General features: G+C 32.0%; 1 protein-coding gene across 1 annotated transcript in view; it reads right to left on the bottom strand.

The window, feature by feature from the left end:
• Nucleotides 1-227: 227 nt before the first annotated feature.
• The window catches only part of cutlet (chromosome transmission fidelity protein 18 homolog), a 78,530-nt gene continuing 52,495 nt past the window's right edge, over nt 228-26,262 (bottom strand). Inside the window, exons 14-15 of the mRNA XM_085952307.1 lie at nt 6,451-6,511; nt 228-903 (exon numbers count right to left, since the gene is read on the bottom strand). Coding sequence (XP_085808433.1) covers nt 800-903; nt 6,451-6,511 — 165 coding nt within the window. The 3' untranslated portion in view covers nt 228-799. The remainder of the gene's footprint in view (nt 904-6,450; nt 6,512-26,262) is intronic.

Here is a 26,262-nt window from a genome sequence, read left to right as displayed (position 1 = left end):
AATATCTTCAATACAGTGCAGTCTCACAACAATACAAAATTACATAATTTTAATGCAAAACTGTGATGAAATTATGATATTTATAAATATTAACTGGTACTGTTTTATTTTTGGGATATGATAATTTCATAATAGTTAAATAGAGTGATCTAATTATCAATGCTCATTTCGTTACAGCTCTTTAGCAATATCAGCATTCCACCTCTTGCATGGTCGAATATATTGGAAGCGTCCTTCACCTGGTCGGATCATTGAGTAGTCATCCCTCTTCCACGTCGAATCTTGATGCTTCAATTGGCGATGAGAATCTCAAAATTGTCTTTAAAATTTTTGGTTTATAAATATTTTCATAGTTAAAATCATTAAGTGTATAAATTTTCAATAAAAATATAATTTGTGAATAATGGAAAACTTTATGTTACAAAAATTAATAATAGTTTTATGGTAAGTGTTGTATGAATTATATAATTGTTAAATATATTTTTGATTCATTTTTATAACATTACAAATACAATAATAAATAAGTATGTAATTATAAGTTGTGGACACATAAACAAGTTATTCAAAATTAATAAAAATATGACACAAATGAATTTAGTGCTTAGTTCATTATTGCATTTAACATAATAAAGGGTCGATATTATAATATAATAAATATCTTTAAGACAGAATAAAAAAAAATATTGGACGAAAATAAATCTAACATATTATTGTGAATTAAAACTATTCATGCAAACATCAGTGGAAAAATATAAATATTTTATAAAAGTAAAATACATTCGTAATTAAAATTATCTACTTATAATAGATCACTTATTTTGATATCTCTTCTAACTGCATTGTTGAAACCTTCTTTGTAATGGTACCATATCGGACTTTTCACAATCTCGTTGATAATGCTATCTGTAAACAAACAAAATGGTGGTGAGAAAATAATGATAATTCTAAACGTGCACATTAAAAAAGACAGCATAATCTATCGTTCCATAGTAAAGGGATTTTGAATCTTTTTACAACCTCGTACAAGCACCCATCTACAGCAAGCACACAAATAATGGAATGTGGGTTGCCTCCAGGGTGAGGTTATAAGAAGGTTTAATTCTTTAGTGTGGGGAAATATGGAATAAACGCAAACACGTGTTAAAGAATATATTATTTTAAATAGTTACGTCGGTATTATAATATGTATTAAAGTTTGTCACATAAAAGAAAGGCACATTTAATAGTGGTAATATTTAAGAACATTCAGGCGGGGTTTGTATTTTTGCATGTTATAACCTCATTAAGTCGCAAACCTAGTTTTGGTCAATTACGACTGGCTTTCGCATTTATATGTAATTAATCCGTTATGTATTCAACAGAAGTTTCCTAAGCTTAGAATAAAATAATTACAAGATAAAAATAACTTTTTATATACAACGTTTTTAATTTTTCTGTTGAACCATATAAACTTGACTTGACTAGCTTAAACGATCAAAAAAATTTGTACTTGACATGTCATATTCATTTCCATAGTAACGCACGTATATATTAATAATTAAGTTGCTAGGACCCCAGACCCCTAGCAACCAATAATGGTGTCGAAATAACTTTTCGTACAAAACAGAATTAACTGAAAATGAATTCAATTGGCACCGTGTTCTGATATATTCTAAAAGTTTCAAATGTCTAACTGGTCGGGAAGTTAGTTAAAAATCGATTGCAAGATTCACAGATGTCACATTATTTTTTAAACGATATTACATTTGTATTACAGTTACTGCCGAACACTCAACTTCACTGGGATACATATGAAGATCACAAGCAAAAAATATCATCCCAAGTCCATTTTTTGTATAAAATGAACTGTTAATGTCATCTTGTGGAGAATTTCTTTATATTTATTAATATTATATTATTCTATACATAAAAATTTTCGGAAAAATAAATCTTCGTCCTATAAAAACTTGTTTCTAATAAAGGTGATCAGGGAAAGATCATTCCATGTGCATGAATACTGAAGTATTGTATTTTTGTCAATTAAGTAAAATTTTCAAATATATGTTAGTGTTTATTAAACATATTTTTATGTTAACTAATGATTGATGCAGATTAATGTATCATAATTATAATATTGTGTCTCAATAAAATATAATAATTGACTAATACACCATTCAAATATAGCAATGTGATTTTTTTACTTTACATAATAAATAGATTTTTATGTATAAATGCACTTTTGGAATAAAGTAGGTGCATCTAAACATGATTGTCCATTATTTTGATCTGCAAATTGAGAAATCTAGGATTTATATTATTAAATTAACTCTTAGTAATCTGACCACAACATGGATTGTTTTTTCCCACAAAAATAAAATGAGTTGACTGGAAAAAGATTTTTTTTCGGAAACAGGAATTAATATACGAGTATTATATTTTTAAGTGAATGTCCTATTTTTCAATATAATAACAAATTAAAATCATTGAAAAATTATAGCGAAAGGTTTATTGTAACGATTATTCAGAGTTTGAAACTTTAAAAATCGATTTACTCAAAATGATACAGATGTGACATAAAATGATATTTGCTTGTGGTCTTCAAATAAAATCAGGATTCTGTTGAGTGTTAGCACTCAGTAAAGGTTACATATGAATTGAAATATATCTATGTCTGTACGAATATATGTAAATATAATACTTTTTTTTAATGCCGACGGTCTTTGGCTCAAATCCCGGGTGTGACACAATGTACAATTTATTTGATCAATGTGTGCTTAGATTTAGACCCAGTGGCTAACATCAATTTCTCGTAAAACATAAAAATCTGTTGATAACAACTTTCACTCTCTGTTGGTCCATATGATCTTTTTAGGATTGTGAAAGTGGTATAAAAAAAACAATTCAATACATTATCTTTTGAGAATGGCCTCTGTAATGAGCCCGAAATTTCTATGAAAGAAGGAGAATGAATACGTGGCGACAAACCAAAAACCAAATACAATAACTGTATACAATGTTAGTAGGTAGGTAGGTACATGTTGTAAATGATTATTTCGTTGAGTACCTACTGGTAGACATTTATTAACTAAGTTGAATTTAAACAAAGGAGTAATATTCATGTCTTAATTAACTACGAAATACATAAGAGTGGCGTTAACAGATACTTAAGCAAGACAAACAGTCGTTTTCAACCCCCTACCCTGCTTCCCATGCCCCGCTTTTCAGCTTCAAACTGAAGACAAATTTGCTCAACATAATTGGCCGAACAATTGCTATCATACAAGAGTGGGGTGACCATGACAAATGTTTAATGATTTGAGACGGCACTGTATCGTACATGCAACAGAAATAAATAATGTTGATTGATAATAATCATTCGCAAATGCACACCGGACGCCATCTACAATTGTGTTAGTAACATCACTACGTTGATTTAATAACACAGGAATGCCTATCATTGGCGGAATTTGGAATATCTCGTATAGCGTAGTTATTCGAATAAATCGCATGAATCACAGGCGGATAAACAGTGAAAACATTCTTTCAAATCCCACTCGATTCGACTTTTCGATAATGATGTTTCTGACCTTTTTCAAAAGTATGTATATGCGACGTATGTAATCAACTACTGCTACGAAACTGAGATGGGCGAAGGAAGGAAGTGACTGTCACGAATTACGATAATAAAATACAAATAAATGAAACTGAATACTTTTCTCCGAGAAACCTACTAAGTTCAAGATATATTAAACGATCACTTTCAATACTATTTGGGTAGGTCTCAAAAGTTTAGGACAGCGGCAAGCATGGTCACGATTATTATAATTAACTTTTCACAAATTTTTTAACAAGGAATATTTTCAAATATTAAATGTGTATAGTTATATGTATCATTTTTTATCACGCCTAGTATTCAAGATCCGAAAAGCATTATAACTACACAATGTCGGAAGATTTTTGCCATTGGTTGCGTGTAGAGTGGATAATCAAAATTGTAATAACATATTTACAAATGATAATAATTTTCCACTGTTATATAACAATAAATACATTACCAAATTACAAGTGCTACAACACATTTGCTTTCACCTTCCACTTGTCCTGAGCAGCTAGTATTTATTATTTGGTTATAAATGTTTGTTGTTTTTACAATAAGGTATGTTCCACAAATGGTTGTACAGTAATATATGTAAAATTACTTTTTTTAAACAAAAAATGGTCTTGTGGCCCATATAGCAAAATACAGTATGGTGTAAGATTTATATATTCAATTATTTATGAATACCGAACCTATCAACCAATATTTAAATAATATGATTTCGCCATTCGTCTAGCAAACTTATACCTCCAATGAGTTTTTTTTTTGTAATATTATCTGGTCGACAGAAAAGTTCAACTACATATCAATGTTCTATATACCAACAAAATCACCACTATCTATTATTTAGTTAGATAAAGTATGCTATTCAGGGATTTACTAAGAAAACATATACTTATAAACCGTTGTACTTATAATGCAGTTTTTGTCACTTCTATATTTTTTTAAAAATTGTCACATCAAAGGTACACTCCAAATAACGACCATTTTAAATATCAATTCATTGGGGTTGTGGTTTTTTCAATATAGGGAAAAATATCTAATATTAATAACCATGAATGAACTTCATTGGAGATCCTAAATACAAATACGTGTGAAGGATTTATCTTGCAATACTAATAATTAATATGCATGTACATAAAATGGATTGGCGTTTATGGTCACCCCGTAGCTGGAGTGGTAACAAAACACTATTTGATAATTGGTTTCGTGGGATAATATCGCCGAGGGGATTAAACCCCAAACCTTTCGCTTCACATTATTTAATGTACCAGCCACTGCATCGGTAAAAATTCGATGAGTTTCACTCCCATATGCACCAACTTGTTACTCGTTTATTATGTAATTCTAATTTAAATGACAGATTAGGTATAGTCTGAAAATTTTAAGAAACTTCTTCAGCCGTATTGAATTAATTCAAAGAATAAGACAATAAATGTAAAAGTGAAAAATATAATAAAACTATAATCATTTTTTAATCAATACTAATTAATATAGACACAAATTAAGAAGTCATTAGTAAAATACAACAATAGCAAATCCCGAAATTTTATAATTTAAAAAAATATGTACAAAACCTTTATGCAATAATTAATAGTCGAAATAATTAATTTTACAGGATACCACTTTCTAAAAATAACCAACTTTTATTTTTGTACGTACATAAAACTATATTAAATACATCCGTATGTACCTACATGTAATATAATAATGTGAAACACTATTCCCAACTTAAGTTTTCTAGACAATGATGTAAAACAACATACTTAAGTCAATTTCTCACCGATTTTTAACCCTTAAAATTGATTGGCGTTCGACAAAAATTAAATTTTTAAGTCTCTGGGTATAGGGGAAATATATGAAAATGCTTTTTGAGTGGGAAAAACAATGTGACCCCAAAAACGTTGCAGATATCCTTTTATATTGTAGAAAACATTTAATTTTTTTGATAATATTATACTTTATATATAAGTAGGTGCTTAGTTATTTTAACTTTAAAATTACATTACAAAGAAAATATTGACAGTGTTCAGTGACAGTGGACGATTATGAACATCTTATTTTATGAATGTATTTTTACAACAGTGGCGACCTCTTATTGTTTAAAGAACGTATAAATTGAAATTAGTTTTATCAATGAAACTATATTTTCTGTGAACATACATGCCAATTATTGAACAGACAATTTTATTTAAAAGAAATAAGTCGATCGACGTTTCCCTTGGCTACCGAGTAAATGGAAGAATGACGAGTAAATGAGAATGAAAATCTCATTGAAAAGTTTCATGAAAATTACAAGCGCGACTGATTTCATACAGAACAGATTAATCCATTACGAAAACGATTGCTTTAATTCAGAACTGGAATATTATTTAATAAAAAAGCGTATTTTCCTACGATTGTAAAAATGTAAATTGTTAAAAAAAATACTAATAAGATTGATTGAGGAACCACGTGTCGTACAAAAGTCTAATATTAAGAATGCTTGTTATCCTTGGGAGCTACGCCTGAACAATATGTAAGGTTTATAGATCCTGGTGATCTACATTTAATGATAAAATTAAATACATATATTAATACGATAAAAGAAAATTATTTTAAACGTCAATTTTCGAATGAGAAAAGAAAAGGCATTATAATGACACATACACATTTTCTACAGAGTCCCCTAAATATTTATATTCGACCTTTATAAAGCCTTTTATACACCCTTAAGAGTACGGCATAATATGAGTTTTATGTGAAAAACCCAATTATTATTTTATTGTATTGTTGGATAATAACTGTTCTGTAAATAAGGAATGTAAAAATATCGAGATATTACATTATTGTTTGATAATTTAAAGGTGAAATGAAAAAAATACATATTATACCTTTCTTTGCTATCGTCGCAGGAGATGCAGTGACAGTGCGCCCGAAGAAATCTTTTGTCACCTGTGAACAAGGTAAAATTATTTTATTAAAACAAAATAAGACATAATGTACATATTATTATTATCACTCGGATGTTAAAACTCTCGATGTGTCAATTTTACAGTGATGTGAAAGTTTCAATCACTGTGTTTTTTTCCTTCTAAAAATAGCTTTGTGAATGACATCTACACATAGCCTTTCTCCGCTCAAATACAATAACAAAGGACTGCCGAGCAAACATCACCCAGGATCCACTTAGGAGGGCTACGAATGAATCTGCAATGCGAAATGACTTACAAATAATGTAATCATTAATATTAGTAACAATATTTTGTTTTCACTTCCACGAATTTAGGCTCTGTATATACAAAAGGTTTTCTTCAACATCAAAGACATTACACAGAATACGACTTGAGCCCATAACCATCGCATCCCGAATAGGGAGCTTTCGAATTATGTTTTTACTATCGAAACTATACTGATAATTATATTAAAACAAAATGAATTCTATCAAGTACATGCTTTCTGAATGAATCATAAATTACTGTTGACAAAACGCTGCATTATTATTACACATATTAATAAAAAAAAAACAATACAAGTATGATGTACGTAGGTACATACTAAGATCTTTTTATAGTTAGTTAGGGCGAATAAGCCAACACCACAGTGAGTATTATTAAAAATGTTTCGAAAAGCTTTTGCTGGTAAACTTGTAAAGGGTAAAAGTTTACAAAAGTCGCGCGACAAAGCAGATTTGCGCAAGAGAGGTAATAATAAACTAGGTAATGCGAGGGAAAACGTAGAAGACAAAGAATTACTTGGGAACGATGAAAAATGAGTGCAGGAAAATTGGTCGGCTTTGCGGAGGACGGTCGGGAAATCCCACCCCAGAGAAGAAAATCGACCTGGAAGACCCACCTCTTTAACTTTACTCGGACCCTAAGCCTCGTATTGTCTGATTTGAAGATACCACGCAAAGGCGGCACCACATTACTTCGTGACAATTTTTCAAGAATTAATAAATAATTAATGAGCTAATTAAATGATCGAATTAACAACTAAAGTAATATGCATATAAACAAATCGTGTGTGTTGCTTAATTCGTTGCGTGTACTTCGCTGTATGCAATGGCATAATGCGTAATAATTAAAAACGAAATAATCACAAGGAACACAGAAGCACGTGGTGTAATGAAATTTACTAAAATCATTAAATATAGATAGGGAGGCATATACTAACATAGCTTAAGCGGACACTTTGTTGGATAAGAAAAATAATGAATAATTGTCTAAGCCGAGCCTAACAATTATCCACCGTAGCAGAGATTAAACGAACGCACTTTGGCCACATATTGTGACGTCTCAATGATGTACCAACTTCTAAATATAAGGTCCCTTACGCACTGTCGACCAGTGTCCGACAACCATGGTTGCTAGCAACCAGAAAGTGGGCGACCAAAGACGAGAAACCAATAGAGCAACCAAATACGAAAAATCTTGTCAGTATGTGCACTCCTTACTGCAAGAACGTCGTTGTAAAGACATGTTCAACGTATTTTTCAGTGATTTGAGAAAGTATGAACATATTTTTCAATTATGTTAGAATGTCAGTAACATTATTATTGACGAGATGTTGAATGCATTGAGGCCGTCAATCACAGGCCAGGATACGAATATGAGACTATGTAAGTTCATTGATGGTTGCTCGAGCAGTGCGTAACGCGTGATAAGAAACAAGCTTTCGGCCATTGGTTGCCCTCCACTCTAGTCGCCAAGTGAGTTGCTCTTGTTTTCTGTCTTCGGCAACCGGTCGGTTGCCGCAACCACGTGCATTAATGGTAATTTCCTTTCTTTCTGTCTCGTGGTTGCCGGAGACTAGTTGACAGTGCGTAAGGGGCCTTATCATTCAAAAGAATATTTCCAATAAACAAGGCGCTGGCAGAAGAAGAACACTCTAACTCAGAAATCTCGGAGACTAATGGCGATATGACCATACTATCTCATCGTGTTTATATAATAATCACGTACATAGAAGAAGGTATTATGCTTAGTTCATTTCCAGTAGTTGAATTCCAACATAACTAAACTTCAAAAGTATTTTATAGTATACATTATTTTAAAATACATAAATAAAAGATACATTTGAAAATATGATATGACCTGTCCCTGATCTACTTGCAACCGGTCCGGGGTCCAGTGTATTTTCCTATTTGCGGAGCAGATTGGCTGTGATTCCATTGTTTGTGACCTGAAGGGGGCATGGGAAGGTAGACTTATATTTGATTCAGAGTGGACGGAGTGAAAACTAAATAAAATAACTTAAATTATATTTTTGTCTACGGGCAACATTATACACGATGATTAATAAAATATATGACATAATGCAAAGAAAATACATTTTTATTTAGTTTTACATAATTTAATTCAAGAGATTCTATAATAATATGAAAACAGTAAAACAATATCTTCCCCCTAACACGGATCATAAATTATATTGGCATATTTTTAACGGATTGGTTATTATTGGCTCTGCCGCAAAGTAATGAATCCAAACGGATATTGATTGAAATAATTACAAGATAAAAAGAACTTTTTATATACCACGTTTTTAAATTTTCTGTTGAATCATATAAACTTGACAATTCTATGTATTAATAATTTAGGACAAATATAGAATACTGAATCATTTTGATTTTCATAGTACCGCACGTATATATTAATAATTTAGTTGCTAGGACCACCCCTTTAGCAACCAATAATAGTGGATTGGATTACGGATTTCTTCCGAAATGACTTGTCATACAAAACAGAATTAACTGAAAATGAATTCAATTCTACTTAAAGATGGCTAAAAGTATTAAAAGAATGCATTGGAATTGTGTTCTAATATATTCTATAAGTTTCAGATGTCTAGCTAGTCGGAAAGTTAGTTAAAAATCGATTGCAAGATTTGTACTGGATGAACAACAACCGGACAAACAAGAAACACGTGGTAAAAAACGTGACTAAGCAGCGGGATTCGAAAAATCGAATAAAGTGATGAACGCTCTAATATCTGATTTCATGTATAATATACGAGAGGTGGTTAATGAAAATTCAACGTGAATAGGAACATGAATAGAAAAAATATTTGTGCCATATTATGTCAATATGCATTTGTTGTGTGAATTGCGTCTGTATATTATAGAATATTAAATTAATAAGTAAAACAGTTAGGGCATACGGTCCACAGCGATTTTTTAACCATGCTCGATCCTAAGAAGATTATATTATGGACCTCCCCGCAGAGTGGATGATTTATTAACAGACCCGTTGAAAAACAATTCGAACCCGGACTCACTACATCATAAGCAGGCGCGGTAGCCGCTCGATTATCGTGGGCGTTTTTAATACATGTAAAAAAACAATGCCGTATCAATAGAAGATTACGACGTTTAACCTTGTGTGTATCATAAATAGATATATCTTCCAAACGGAGGTCGGCAATCATCTACTGCCCGACACAGTTTGCCGGAGCTGCACTCGTACCGATCAAACCAAATATAACAATTGAGCATATGGTGAAATTTAATTTGCCCGTACCGTAGTTACATGCATAATTATAGAATGCATATTTTAATCATATCAATCACTTCTTTAAAGCCGTTAATACTAGGTACTCGTATATAAAGAAAAAACGAAATACTGGGAGTATAATTGGTTTCATAATATCGTAATATAAAAACTTATAAAAGAATAATATATACATATATGTATATACTCGTATTATTAAAATTTAAAATACATTTATTTATAATGATTATACGTCAGATTCAACTCTGTTGTGTCCATCTTGTCCCAAGCTCCCAGAGGGGCTTTTCTTTGTCGTGCGCCGGACCACACTCGTTTAATAACAAATAAAATCCATTTCTCCTTTTGCGATCATTTACTCCGAACAGTTCAGTTTGACTTCGACTGTATTACTCTGCTACCAAATCGACTCTTTAACGTGTAATGAAGCTACGCAAGAGAAAGGATGTTTTCTATTATATTATTATTATATATCAATGAAAGTGTCATGTACTTATTATGTTTAATATATTTTTTTCTGTAGATAGATGATATAAGTCGAGCTTATCAATTGTTAAGATTTTTGTTCGCTTTATACATTTGTCTATAGAGACTTGTGGTAATTTACTAGAATTACGCAAGAAACTATATAAATTGTAAGTATTTGTATAAGTTTTGCAAAATGACCACATTACTTATGAAGTTTGGATTGAAAACAAGTACATAATATTATGTAATAGATTGAGCCAATGATTAATACACATTTTTCGTAAAGACACAATCTACATGGAAGAAGGCTAATATTCATTTTACTTCAGTGTGATACGAATACAGTATACATCAGTGATACGCAACATTTTATAACAAAAAGTAAATTTTTCAATGTTCGATGTTTAAAGTACAACAAAATAAAAATAAATCAATTTAAGTAAAATTATAATATAATAATTATTATCGATTTAAACAATATAATCCTGACGACATTTAAAAACTGTGGATGGCAAAATCTGTTGTCAATGGAATTTGATATAAAACATTAGTATGGTATAGATTTTTTTCTTTGTGCTAACTTCTCAATTCTTAGGGATACAACCAGGGAACTCAGAAATAATGGGAACTTAAATACTTAATGGTATAACAACGTCATACGTCTAATACTGACAACTGCTCTCGGTTTATGCACTAACGCTCATTTAATATTGGTGTATTGAATGTTGCAACACACACTATTGCACGTCTATAATGTGTGGTTAATTTTCTTAAGACACTCACACAACCCTGCGTCAAAATGTACTGTATTGGGATACAGTATATCGAAATTATATTTATAAATCTGTTTTGTGGGTAAAACACGATATGTAGTAGGTACTTATTCCGCTTAATTTAATAATCAGGACTGGTTTTGCCCGCTTCATTTGATGACAGTCATCATTTGAAAATAACCCACGAAACAAACGAACACCGGTACTGATTATTAAACTATATGGAATTAGTACAGATTGCTTAATTGGTTAAGTGCTTAAGCTGGAATCCGATGGATGCTGGTCTGCATCTCGGTGCATATTTTTTCTTCTAAAAGTTATGTTTCTGAAATGTTCCAAAATATTACAATAGATTACATGATGAAACACGATACACCGACGGGGAGACAATCATGATAAACGATAATCACGGGAAAAAATAATTATGGGTAAGCCGTATTTATACAAATTTAATATATTTTAAAAAGGTTTGGGTCGAAATCTCGAAATATTTTTTTTTAAATAAATGAAAAAGTTTTTTTTTTAATTTTTCATATTTTTAAGATCCTTTGAAGAATTTAATAATAATAGGTAATAAAAAAGAACCACCAGTCTAGGGAAAAGCGAATATAGATGTAATTACCAAAGTGATATAACTTTTTTTTGCTTGAGAATAAAAATAGTACAGAGGATGTGGTTTATTGTTAAGAAGGAAAAGTATCAAAGTGTATAAAATAATAATTAATTGTTTCCTTCACATAATAAACCTTTGAAATAAGTTTTGGAAACAATCTTGCCCGTAATCCTCTATCAATTTATTTTCGGTAAATAAGCAATATCGTTATATGGGGTATTGATGTTTGCACCCTTTCTATAATGGGTATCTTGTTCGGCTTTCGCAGTAACTATCCGAGTTTCCGTGCAAGTTAAGGCAATCCTATCAATAACTATAAAGAACACACGAGATACACAACGGAAGAACAAGCCACATTTAGAAAATTAATACAAAATAGGAAGATTTTTTTTTATAAATATTGACTTACTTGTGTTCATCGTTATTTGATTAATTAAGTTTTCGAAAATTCATGTTTAAGGTTTTGTTTTCATCTAGCTATCAGAATATAGTGTAGCATTACGTATGGGACATTGCTGTTAATGGCCCCACCAAACCACACCCGGTCTTAATCAGGCGTATCACGGGACCCTAGATTTGTATGTGAAGCATATTTTTTTTATGACTGGGAATGTCTCAGGAGCAGTTACCCAAGTCTCCCACGCCACGTTCTCAAGTGCTGATACCACAGAACAGATAATAAATAGAACACCGATAGGCTATATTCAATACGTCGAATCTTGATGCAGGCTTTTGATGTGTGAGTGTCTTAAGAAAATGAAGCACGCATTATGCACGTGCAATAGTGTGTAATAATACACCAACATTAAATGAGCGTAAATGCATAAACCGAGAGCAGTTTTCAGTATTCGACGTAAAACGTATTCTTGACACGTGTGTAACCCGGATTCTTCCTTACTCGAGTCGGTTACCTGCTATCGCCTTACCCGTTATGTATTTCAGTTCCCATTATTTCTGAGTTCCCTGGCTGATACGTATGGGACAAATACCTATAGTGCATTACAAGTATACACGAGGATTAGTAAAAACAAAACTTCTCATGTTTACTTTAATCAATGAAGTATGTGGCCATCACTTTTCAGATACAATACACACTAAAACAAGAATTCTAACTAAAAAATATTGAACCTTAATATTTGGATACATGTATTATAATACTTTATTCAAATAATTTAATAAAGATCAGGGATGGTTTCGTCCGTTCACCAAGACATCAATATTATCAGTTTAAAATGTTGGACTGGTAAAACCGGTCCTGATTTTGTTAAAATTATAATATGGAATAAGTATGTATTATATATTATTTTATTTTAATTAGGTACTACGATGTCTTTCCAATAAGAATTTACAGTTAACACTAAATGTTCAATAATCAATTTAATTAAACAACACATATCAACTATGCACAAAGTTTAAAAATACATAAATATTATTGATAAGAAATAATATTCGAAAGTTTTTCGCATTTTCAAATTCGCGGTTATATGGCGGATTTCGTGGGGCTGATGCTCTACCCAATTTTTCTATGATCGCTTCGAAATTAGTTTTTCGCTTGGGAAATTGCCACAGATATTGACATACCGCGGTAACTTTCACATATTGGCAAAGTCGAAATCGAAATAAAATTGTTTTCGCATTTCGCAGGATTATTGGATGCCAAATAACAATCTATGTTTGCTGGATATTCGATATGTAAAAGCAATATCATGCTCCTGATTCAAGAAATAAGAAACTCATTGTGTGTAGTTTATTCTGTTTACAAAGTTTGTTGGTATGAATTTCTGCTAAGAAAGCACCGAAGAAACAAACCACATATTATTATTATATTCATAATTCATTACTTCTATGGCAAGTGATATTTATTGAAGACAAATGATAATTAAACTATGTCATAGATACTTTTTTCGATGTAGGTACTCGTATATTACATTTTATTCTCAGAAATACCACATACAAGGAATCAAAGCTATCAGTGGATTTCTGATATTATGACTAAGTTTAATTACTTGATATGACTTCCGATGATAAACTATTAGGTGCACTTTCTTCAATTGTACCAAGCAATGACCAAATACCGCCGTGCTACCTGTGCTCTTGTATGACTTTCAGACATAGCATCTTACCAAGTTCCAAGAGTCTCTCAATTTTGAATTTTGTAGATAAATTTTATTCATATTATCGACAACAAAAAAAAAGATATTTTAAAATATTTATCAAATTTAAGAATATATATTTATCGAGAACTTGATATTGTTATATTGGTTTCTCCAGATCTCGAGAATTCTCAAGAAATATCTTCTTTTTTTACTTATCCGGTCCAAATCTAAATTCCGTTTAGTCTAAAGTCAAGAACTTATTTTTAGCTTTTTTTTGCACATCTTTTTTTCCTATGATTTTTAATTTTACTTTTAAATCGTCAATTTTCTTTTTCTGTATCAAATTTCCTGTTTTTTTACTTATTTATTCTACATATTGTTTTAGAATTCTCGAGATTCTCATTAATATTTATCTAATTATTTCTCGAGAATTTTCAATCACAACCTCAAGCGGTGAACAATAATGAATAGGCAATGGAAGTAATACTCGTATTTACTAATTTGAAAACTCATAGTGTTAATAATCTGTGCGATATGTCCTGTCAGCAGAGTATTACTATCTTGAGGCATTCAGAGGTTCATAAAAAAAATAATTAATATTATAATATGGAAGGTAAATAATAAATTTATTGGTTTTCCATTATTTGGTGTAGTAATCGGATAAACCACGGCATTTTTTTTTGCAAATGATTGTATTGCTATAATCGACATTAAATAGTATATGAATAAGTTCAATATAAATAGTGGATAATGCACAATAGATATTATGTAGATACAACTGATCACTGCCAAGAGAAGATAGTTTCTTTTTTTACAATTTGTATGAAAACACGTCTCGAGTAACAGCAAAATAAATCTCCATGATTCAGATCCACGTAGGCAAAAAAATTGAATTTAGAATAGAAAAACGCGTTTCATGGTAGGTATATTTGATCCCAGACAAAAAGAAAGTGGTAAGACCATTTCAGAAAAGAGGGGGTGAACAAAGAGGGTGGTTTTCGAGCGGAAAGGAGTTGCGTGAATGTGAGAAGGGGTTGGTACTCAGCGCACAAAAGAAGGCGGTTTTATAACCCTAGAATGTAACCGGGCCAGAAAAATAATTCGAAGATATTTCCCCGAGAAAATTGCTAATAATGTTTGGATGAGGCAATAAATTCCCCATTTAGATCACCGGCGAGATGGTAAGTATAGTATAATAATAAATTTCTTATGATTAATCACTTATTTTATTATATTATATTACGCTGATTCTACATCATAATTTGAAACATTCTCAGTAAGGTACCGATTAAAAAAATGTAGAAAAATTTTGTCCGAAACGAACATGAACCTACATCCTTTGCAATCCTCGCAATTAGCTATACCGATTAACACAGTCAGTGCTCAAAACACGTCTGGCGTGTGGTCATTAGATACATATACATTCATTGCTGGCCAGTTAATTGCCACATTTAATTATCATGCTAATTGCAACACGCTAGGCGTGTCTTGAGCACTGACCGAGTTGTGGTAATTAACTGGTCAGCAGTGATTGTGTCAAGCTTCTGGCTATCCGTGCGAAAATTTTCCAACATGTGCATCTGAGGTGTTATTTAAAATTTCATAAATATTATAGTTTATAAACTTTATAAAATGATTGTTAAATCAAGGACGTCGAGATTTCTCAAATAGGAAAGTAGGATAATAATTTAATTTGTCGAAAAACTATAAACTTATTTATTAAAGTTATATATTATGATACCGAATGCATGTCGAAATTTAAATTACAATATAAAATAAGCTCATAGAGAAAGGATTTGAATCATAAAGTAAAATTATATTTTGATACATGATAAAACTCAAATAAAGTTACTGCATTTTGAGATAAATGATAATGGAAACGGTTTCAGAAACAAGCCTTAAAAATGATCTCTGTTCAACCCCAAATATTTCTTTTAAGGGTTTAAATGTGGTCGTTTGGAGTATTTTCGGCCAAGCCGCGAGAAAAAGAGGAAAAGTGGTTAGGGGAGAGGGAGAATGAGAATTGTCGGTGGGGGTGGGCGGGGTGACGTATTGGATTTATCCATAATAGATTGAACAATGATGATAATGGATGTTTGTTAAAGGAAAATTTATTTATACGTTTTTTGGTAAAGGCGAATAGAAAAGGAAAAACAAGATACAAAAAGCATTTTGGCGGGGCGGACTGGTGAAATGTGTTTTCATTATAAAACAATGTTAAACCATAACGTTATACGAACTTAAAAAATGTATAATATAATGTAAAATAAATATACATACATTCTAAATAAATTTGTATTAAAGTATTATTTTTGTGTTCTTTAAAAGTATTGAATTTAATCAATTAAATTTGATAAAATTGATATCATTAAGTATTGAAAATATGATTATAATTGCATTCATTAGAAAATCAATTTAAGTCGTATTTAGCGTAGTAGCCTTGTAAGGCATTTATCAGGCAAGAAAAATACCTTACGTAGATTAATGATACATTTGAGTGGAGTGTGCTGTGTGTTTTTTCGGACCCATCAATGACACACAGGTGGAGTGGGGACAATGATACTATTACGAGCTTTATGATTTGTACGTACATCAAATTGGCACGCCTTAGATGGCTGGGCCATTCAGCACAGGACAAGTCACGCAAGGATAAAGAAACTGACATTCGGGAAACCGAAAGACAAACAAACAGCCGGTCAACCTCGTAAAGAATGAGGGCGATAATGTCAAATTGGGCATCCTTAGCTGGACGCGAGCAGCTCTGGACAGACCTGGATGGAGGTAGAATCTGAAGGAAGCCAAGACCCACATGAGGCTATAGAACCAAAAAGACTAAGAATGAGGGTATATTTACAAGAATTTGCTGTAAAACGCCATTGAATACTACTTATTAAACCATAATTTGCCTTTCTATTTGTACCCACAAAGGTATACAGAAAATTATAATTTGAATCGGTATTGCAAAGTAATAAGTACCACTTTTTGATGATCAACGAATGAGTCCGTGTTTTCTATGTAATTTTGTAACATTATTTTAGGGTTCAAGTTATTAACTCAATCCCGACAATCATTATTTCAGTCGACGCCACTTTGATAACTATTGCAATTAATTCATCCATTGAACTAGTGTAAATATTCCGAGTCTCATCTTTTATCATCACTGTGGGTGAATCCTCTGCGATGCAATTCGCTGCGGACCTTTTAATTACTATTTAATAACCACATTTAAATAACATGCTAATGTTCCATATAGTGAAATACGCATCGCAACAATACTAGTTTAGTAGGGAAAAATATTTAAATTTTATAAAACATAAAACATTTAGTTCTTGATTCCGCCCTGATAGTTAAGAGTGGGTAAGGATTGGGGCGAAATAATATAAAGAAGCCATAAAATCGGGCAAGATTCCATTTAGCCAGTCCGAAATCTCTTGTATTCCGCTCGTTAGCGGGGTTTAGCCTGTCCATACACCCCGTGATTATTTCTGAGGAGGGGTATGAAGCTGTAGGGTTGCCCACTCACTGAGTACGCAAGAATAGCGAAAATAAAACAATAAGTGGATACTAAGTTTCCTTAGAAAACCATTTTATTAGTCTTTATGTAGGCAATTTTCACGACCATCAATTAATATATATCACATTAAATCGCCAATATCAAATTATTTATTTTTAAATACTATATAAAAAAGCGTTGTTTTTTTTATAAAAAAGACAATTGAATGATGCCAGTTTTTTCTGTTATTATTATACGCATTGATGATTTTGAAATTGTTTAGTAATTTATATATCTCGGGTCCCTTCTAACAAATATGTATGTCAGAACAGGTCATCAAATCAACCTAGCCAACAATTAGTGCAGTGTTTTGTCTCTAACAAAGAAAACCAAAAGAATTCTTTTCTACGCCCAGTAATATATGGATCGGAATTCTGGATATTTAGTAAGCAGGAAGAGAGATAGATAGATGATGATCTTCGACACTAAAATCCTGAAAATATGTATTGCATTTAAATGTCGGTTAATAATAAAGAGATACGAGTATAACTACTTTATGGGAGTGAAATAATCACGTGGCATACAGGCCACGTAGATAGAATATCAGAGGAGCTACGAACAAGGACTATGTACGAATTAATACACTAAAAGTAATTATTATAAAGCCAAACATGATGATGATAATTTTCACTCTCTCTCATACTCTGATAACTACTACAATAAATTACAACATTTCAAACTGTATGATACGTTTCATAGGTTTAAGATTTTCTGTATATAACCTCAAAACCTCCATAGGTTTAAATTTAGTTCAACACCAGCCATAGATATGATAAGATTTTTAAGTACCATTCTTTGAGCTAACCGAAATACTGCTTCTCACAAAACCGCTAAATATCATCTACAGAATACTGGAAAAAGAATTTTAAATTCAACTTTTCAGTGCTGGGTGTTACATGAAAAGGGTTTTCATAACAAAAACCTCTTGATAACAAGCGATTATTACCTACAAATTTAATGCTTTATGTTGTTTTTAATTAATACTATTAATTTACGTAATTATTTCCGTATACATTGCAATAACAATAACATTAATATTCAAATATCCAATATCCATTTAGATAATTATTATGGTTTGGCGTAACCACCTAGGTTCTACGGCCTACGCCGTAGAACTGTGTTAATAAAATATGGATGATAATATTATGATAATATCAACACGGACTGTATTTTTATGTATTTGGCGTTTGGAAAAATCAGTTGTGAATATTTGTTTACAAAAAATAAACCTACCATGACTATTTTAAACTTCATGCAATATTTTGTGTTTTATTATTAAACTATCACAATCTTTGGTGATACAACCTAACTTTACCGGCATTCAAGATGGTGGATGATTCCATGCTCAGCGAAACCGATAAACCTAGCATGGGCTCCGATACCACTTTCACCTCGATCGAAACCTCAGACGTCCTCCTCTTCACCCTTTCACCCTATAAAACACCCACTTGTATGACTCGCCATCATTCATTCATTGCACGTGTAATACCCACCGAAGTCGTCTAATCGAGATCTGGCGTGGGATGCTCACAATCTTGTGCGGTAAATACAATTCATGATTCCATCTAACACGCCAGGCCCCGTCGAACTGGGTTAGGCCATAAAAGACAATACTTTCGAAAACAGTCAGGGCTTTGTCACATCTTTTTGTTACTGGCACTGTCTACCAAGCTCAATAGTACGAGGGTGGGTCAATAATTCCTTAGAAAAAAGCATTAAAACAGTTTTTTTTTTTGTATTTTTTTTTTTATTTCTCAACATAATCTCCTTGGAGCTCAATACACTTGGTTAGACGTTTCTCAATTTTTTTTAAACCGTCAGAAAAATAAGTTTTCGGAAGGTCCTCAAAATAAGCATTTGTCCGATCGATGACTTCTTCATTTGAAAAAAAACGTTGTCCACTTAGCCATTTTTTTAAGTTTGGGAAAAGGAAAAAGTCACTGGGGGGGGGGCTAAATCTGGCGAATACGGTGGGTGGTCGACCAATTCGAACTTCAATTCTTCAATTTTAGCCATTGATCGTAAACATGTGTGAACACGGGCATTGTCCTGATGAAAGAGGATTTTTTTCCTGTTTAAATGAGGCCGTTTTTCTTCAATTTCGTTTTTTAGCTGGTCGAATAAAGATGCATAATAATCCCCTGTTATTGTTTTTCCTTTTTCCAAATAGTCAACGAAAATAATTTCACGTGCATCCCAAAATACAGTAGCCATAACCTTACCAGCTGATTTTACGGTTTTCGCCTTCTTTGGACATGGTTTGTCTTCGCAATTCACTGCTTTGACTGTTCTTTCGTCTCGGGAGTATAGTGGTGTATCCATGTTTCATCTACAGTCACAAAGCGACGAAAAAATTCATCCGGATTGCGTTGCATGAGCGACAACAGGGCTTTAGAGGCCACCACCCTATTGCGTTTATTGTCGACTGTGAGCAAACGCGGCACCCATCTTGCAGAAATATTTTTCATGCCCAATTTGTCATGTAAAATAGAAATGACGCTACCTTTTGAGATCCCTGTAACCTCAATTATCTCACTCAACTTTAATCTTCGGTCACTTAACACCATATCGTGGATTTTATTGATCATTTCTGGTGTAGTCACCTCTACAGGACGTCCTGAGCGTGGTTCATCCTTTGTTGATGTACGACCACGTTTAAATTCATTTAACCAGTTATAAATAGTTGCAAGTGAAGGAGCAGATATGCCGTGAACTAAATCCAACTCATTTTTTATTTCCTTTGCTGTTAACCCTTTTATATTAAAATGTTTAATAACAGCTCTAAACTCAATTTTCTCCATTTTCCATTTTCCACAAGCAATTTTTTTTTTAAATGTACGAGAAACACACAACAACCCGACCAATCTGATTGAAACTTCGCAGCATACTGAATCGGTAGTGCCGCTGCATGAAAACAAACCGCTTACAGTACTAGTCGCGCCACCTGTCGGCTTTTCTAAGGACTTATTGACCCACCCTCGTATTAAAAACTGGGTGGATGAATGTTTTCTAATTAAGCCATTTTTATTGTTTCTTCAAAAAATAACTATTGCTTAGAGCTAGTGTGTCTAACAAAAGTCTGATTTTGCTGACAAAGATTTGTATAGCGAAATTATAACACCGTTGCGAGTCTATAAACATTTCCAAACAAATCATAAAGTTGTAGTAATTCTATGATTATCGAAAGTTTGAAAATTTTAAAACTGTGTTTATTTAAAAGTGCCCGTTTTGTAATTAATATTCACAGGCTTTTAGGAGTTTCAGGTACAGATATTATGGTATTATTTTATTTTTATATACACACATAGTTGACGATATCTGCAAGCTATCATAATATATATTTAATATAAGAATTTTACTACTTAATACGTGTTTTTTGGATATGTTATTATTTGTAGCCAGAATTAATTAGCGAAAATAATTATTCCGGCGAAAGATTAATAGATGCAAGAAACGTCGCCGGCTCCCTCTAATGGCGAACGGAAGCGCTTAAGATAACATATCTTGTTATGTCCATTTTCCCTGCTAAGTGTTTTCTTTTTCCCACTCTGAAAATGCTAACGGAACGAGTTTTCTTTATATACAGATGGAGCCGGATTTCTTTTATTCCTTAGCCACTCAATTGCCGTCCGGAAGTGAGAAAAAAATCTAGTGAAGTAGTTTATGAGCTTATAAAAAAGCCGAATTATGAAAAGACTAAAGGAAACTCGTTTCTATAAATAATTAAAAACTACACAAAAAAGATATTTATTAAAATCTTAATGGTCCAATTACAGTTTTTTTTTTTTTTTTTAAATATTGACATATTCAATAGTCAGTCAAGTATCTATCGGTATTGATATAAAATACACATAAATAGATATGCACATAAAATTGCTATTTTAAAATTCTTGTATAACATCTACAACCTTCACTGAAAAAAATAAAATGATTTATTTTAATTGAATAAAATGTTGGAGAAGGAGAGAAATATGGATATATTTGAAAGAAGAAACTTTGGAACTGTTCAAGAAGGAGAAAGCAAAGACTGCGCAGGATCGGCCACGTACATATAATGGCGAAATAATTATCATAAAGGTGGGCTATTTACGCATCCCTCGAGGCCAAGAAGTAACTTGGACGACCGAAACTGACAATTCCGCAACGGAGGATTTAAAGATGCTCAGCCAAAACGGGGAGCATCGGCAGTGGATCATCCAGGATGGAAAAAGTTTTGAAGGAAGACCCGCTAAATTTTGAATGAATGTGATGTTTCATGCTTTGTCTATCGCACAGTCAACATATAAGATTGCACCATTAAGTTAATCTATTTTTTATTAAATGATTGATTTATATTATTTAACTATGGCACTGAGTCATATCACCACTAAGTCGTACATGTACCTAATGCTATCTATAAATAAATAAAACTATGTACGCATACTGAAACAAATAAAGAAATTAAAGCTCATATATTATCGTTACTGCGTTTTACATAAATTTGATTAATACTTATGTTTTTATTATTCTAATTCATATAATAAAAATATTATATACTTGTATTTATTTATCTTTTTATCCGTAGGTAACGCGTGAGAGAAAGCATATGTAATTGTGTATGAGAGAGTGAGACAGAGATAAGACATATTAAAATCTGTAAGATAGTAGAAAACATACACGTAAACGATAATTCTATATCTGTAAAATAAACTGTCGTTTATTTTAATCGGGTCGCGAAAGAAAACAAATGATATGATATTGATAATAGTTTTACAGATGCTTACAGTGCAATTCTAGCATATCGACTATATATTATAAAGTATTAAATGACATAACAATTAATTTACGACAGATTAGCGGAAAGGTATAAAGAAGTATGGTGTCGAATAGGAAACACGATTTTTGAGTTCAGCAACAGAATCATGGATGAGGCACGAAATGTGAATTTATGTTGACATTATATTAAACAGTGTGCAATAAGCATAATGAATATGACATGTAAAATTTAAAGCATCAATAGGACCCGACATCGCTTGAATCAATATTGACAAAAATTAAAAAGTCTCCTAAAATTTAATAGATATGATTTTTAAATCACAGAACATATGCGCATATGATAAAACCACTCGAGGCTTTTTGTTTTTATTTGATGATGAAAAATTTCATCCCTCATAGTTCGGTTAACTTGTCAAATAGATTATGCACTCAGTCAAGAGCCTGTTTACATAACAAATTGATGTAAACATCCGAGATTTCTTTTTCATCGATATTATTTACCGTGGGTACGCTACATGTGGTTTGCCAGCGGCTTATGGAAATGTGTTCTTTTAGAGGGTATATTTACCAACTTTACCAGCATATGTATGGAAATAAATGTATATTTAAACTCGTATCTGTGCATTAAATTTGACAAACATAATAACAACGACAATCACGATGTATTTAAATCTTTCATATAATTGTGTACGTAAATATTGAAAAAGATTTTCCGATTAAATAATATACGCTTAAATTATCATAAGCCTGTCGCACAGTGAAAATCGTCTTGTCTAGATGATCAATGTTGCAAATGTCTTTCGTGCGCATAGGCGAGGCAATACTAGGACAGTGCTGTCACACGGCAAGCCGAAATGAATGAAAAACCACTTCTGCACATGTGCCAGTATGACATTTTGGAATCATAGCGCCCCGTGTCGATTGAAATTTGTTGCTTGGTTTTTTCAAACTAAAATGAACTAATTCGAACAGTATGCGGAGGTACGTTAGGTTACATGTGTTTCGTGAACACCAACAAAATTACATCGGCATATTCGACGTGTTGTAGTCGAAACGAGTTTATGTGGAAACACAATAATGTATCTATTGCACTTTAAACTTAATTCAAAAGTCTAGGAAAAAACAATAGGTATTTTAACACTTAGGTTAAGTAGAATTATATAAATACCTGTCGATATGGCTAATTATATTTTTTTCAATAAATGATTAAGTAATAATTGGTAAATAACGGATATATTGCTTATTTGAAAATAAGATAATACAATTAAAAAAATATATATAATGTTATAATCAACCATTTACGTTTATTGATGAATCCTATATTGAAATCTGTCAACACAAACCTCCATTCTGTGAAAGTCCATAATATTATCTTATTATGATCGGAAGTGGTCATTATTATTATATTTAATAATAGAATTGTAAATTAATACCACAACTGTAATAACTATATTCTCACTGAAATAAAATTGCAAGAATATTTTCAGGTAGTTTTTGTGTGATTTTTTTAGTAGGTACACATTACGAATAGTGCAAAATTGAGGTTTCAGCTTGATTCTTTTTTCTTCAAGTTGTCATTACCGTATACGGTGTGACGTACTAGAGTCACGTTTGCAATTAGTATCTTGCACTTGCAGTAGCTCTAAGGTGCACTTGTCAAGAGCAAAGCGCGACATATTATTACAATCGCAGGCCGTTAGCTCATTAGAGAGGAAACTACGTGAAAATGTCCACATCATTTACGCGTTTACACACTACACTGGTGTCATATAAAACACCATGCAGGAGTTGAGCAGATTTAAATACTAGTGATTTTAATACTATTCACATTAAATCTAAATACAAATTTTAATTAATTATCATTTCGCGACAGGCCAAAATTCTCGAATAGCGATTAACTTTAAGTATACATGTATGACTACCGTAACGGTTATATTTAAAATAACCACAATAAAATAATCAGTCGGGGAGAAAACTTGTTCTATACAGATAGAATCTAAATACATATTTAAAACTGAAGCTGAAAAAAAATTAACAGAAATAAATGTAATAATTTCGCATTATATACCCATTCGTTTGTAGTAAATATCATATGTTGTGCTTAAAGACGTCTTGCTAGCATAACCATAATATATTAGCCCACGATGGCCGAGCGGCTTAAGCTTCGGCTTATAATATCGTCGGTCCCAGGTTCGAATCCTGGGTCTGGTAAATACACATATTGTTTTTTCAATAGTTGAGCAAGTGGTTAACATCCATTTCTTGTAAAAAGAACTGTTATTACAACCTCCAATCTGTGGAGGCCCATATTATGATCCTCTCACGGTAGAACATGGTGAAGTAGTGTTAACAAAACAAATATACATTAAATGATAATTACTTAAAATATTTAGAACGAACGCAAATTATGTCAATCTTTAATTACAATCAAATGACAAAACAAGTCACCATCTTGTACGTAGTCGCCGTTTTACAATTCACCAACATATATGATAATAATTATTTAATGTACATTCGATCACACGTAGTAGTTCGTAGTGAAAGTGTTATAATACAAAAAGTTTATGTTTGATCTGAAGTTACAGAATTGAGTTTTTTAAAACTCAATTCTAATTGATTTATAATTCATAAATAACTGTTCACGGGTAATAATACATACTTCATTAATAGCGTTTACGTTAATAAAGAATCACGTGGAAAACAAAGTTAAAACCAAGTAAACTTTAGTTGCATTTTTAGACTCAAACGTTTGTAGTAAGATTTGTGTGTGTCCTTTATTTACTATAAAATTAGTAAAAGTTAGGTAGTGCAAGTAGGCCATTAAAATGTGAATAAATTAGGTAATTAATGACATTTTTTCATTGTTCATACTTTAAGGAAAGACGTGGTATTATACAAAAACAAATAGGTATTTCAATATACAATTATTCTTTTCACAATTAATTTATAATTTTACCACAAACATCCTAACTAATTGAAAATGGTGAAACTGATCTTATGTTCAGATTATAAATTAATCGTACACAAAATATAAAAACACATGCACTCGAAGAGGTAAAGAAAGCAACGGTGTGATTTCCTTGGAGTGCACAAGAATTTCAAGAGACAAAAAAGTGAATCAAGTGAGGGAACATATTTAAAGGAAGCACATCCATTACGTAGTCAGGGGTGAATTTAGTGTGCCACGCCCCCGTCTTATCCGCGAAGGGGGTGCCTCCGAGTCGCTAGTGTAAAAAAATAGATGGGGTGGGAGGCAAAGGTTGCAGAGGATCCCAATGGCCGCCCTGACCGGAAGGAAGTGAGCTATTATGGCGCCTCTTAAAGACATCCGGTGATATTTTCAAACGTGTCCGCATTCGCTTTGCCGGTGTATCGGCCAATTTCGAATGGTGTTGGATTTATTATTTTATCCACCGGACGTCTGTTTATATCGTTGATGTTAATTTACGGTGGACTCGATGTGTTTGGTCATATTTATGCGACGTGGAACATGGGCAAAAGAGAAAAAATAAATCCAATATATTAAAAATGGATGTGTTCAGCGTCCACGCTTTTTTGCTATCTATACAATATGGGTTTGCAAACAGTCATATAAAAAAACATAGTCTTGTTTCTTTGTTGTTAAACAGTTGTTCCTTCATTAATTTGGTGCGCTCTATAATAATTTAGATAATATCGAAATAGTTTATATCTGTGTTTCCCAAACCAGGGTACGAGTAAGAGTAAAGGTGATTTTTTGTATAGGTACCTACATAATATGTAGGTGTACGAATAACTTATCAGCGATTCGCGCATAATTGCCAACCGGAGAATAATTATAATATATTGTATACTGTTTAGTATGCGAAATATATCTACTCTGCAACGTTTTTATGACAGGTTGTCACGTTTTACGTTCCATTTTTGCCTACTTCCCGTATACCAAGATAGGTAATTGAAATT

Source organism: Rhyacophila brunnea, unplaced genomic scaffold, assembly GCF_057557595.1.
Source record: "Rhyacophila brunnea isolate RB1 unplaced genomic scaffold, BYU_Rbru_1.0 scaffold_3, whole genome shotgun sequence".
Classification (NCBI taxonomy): Eukaryota; Metazoa; Arthropoda; class Insecta; order Trichoptera; family Rhyacophilidae; genus Rhyacophila; species Rhyacophila brunnea.
The sequence above is the reverse complement of the archived record's forward strand: the minus strand, read 5'-3'. Positions and strand labels throughout refer to the sequence as shown.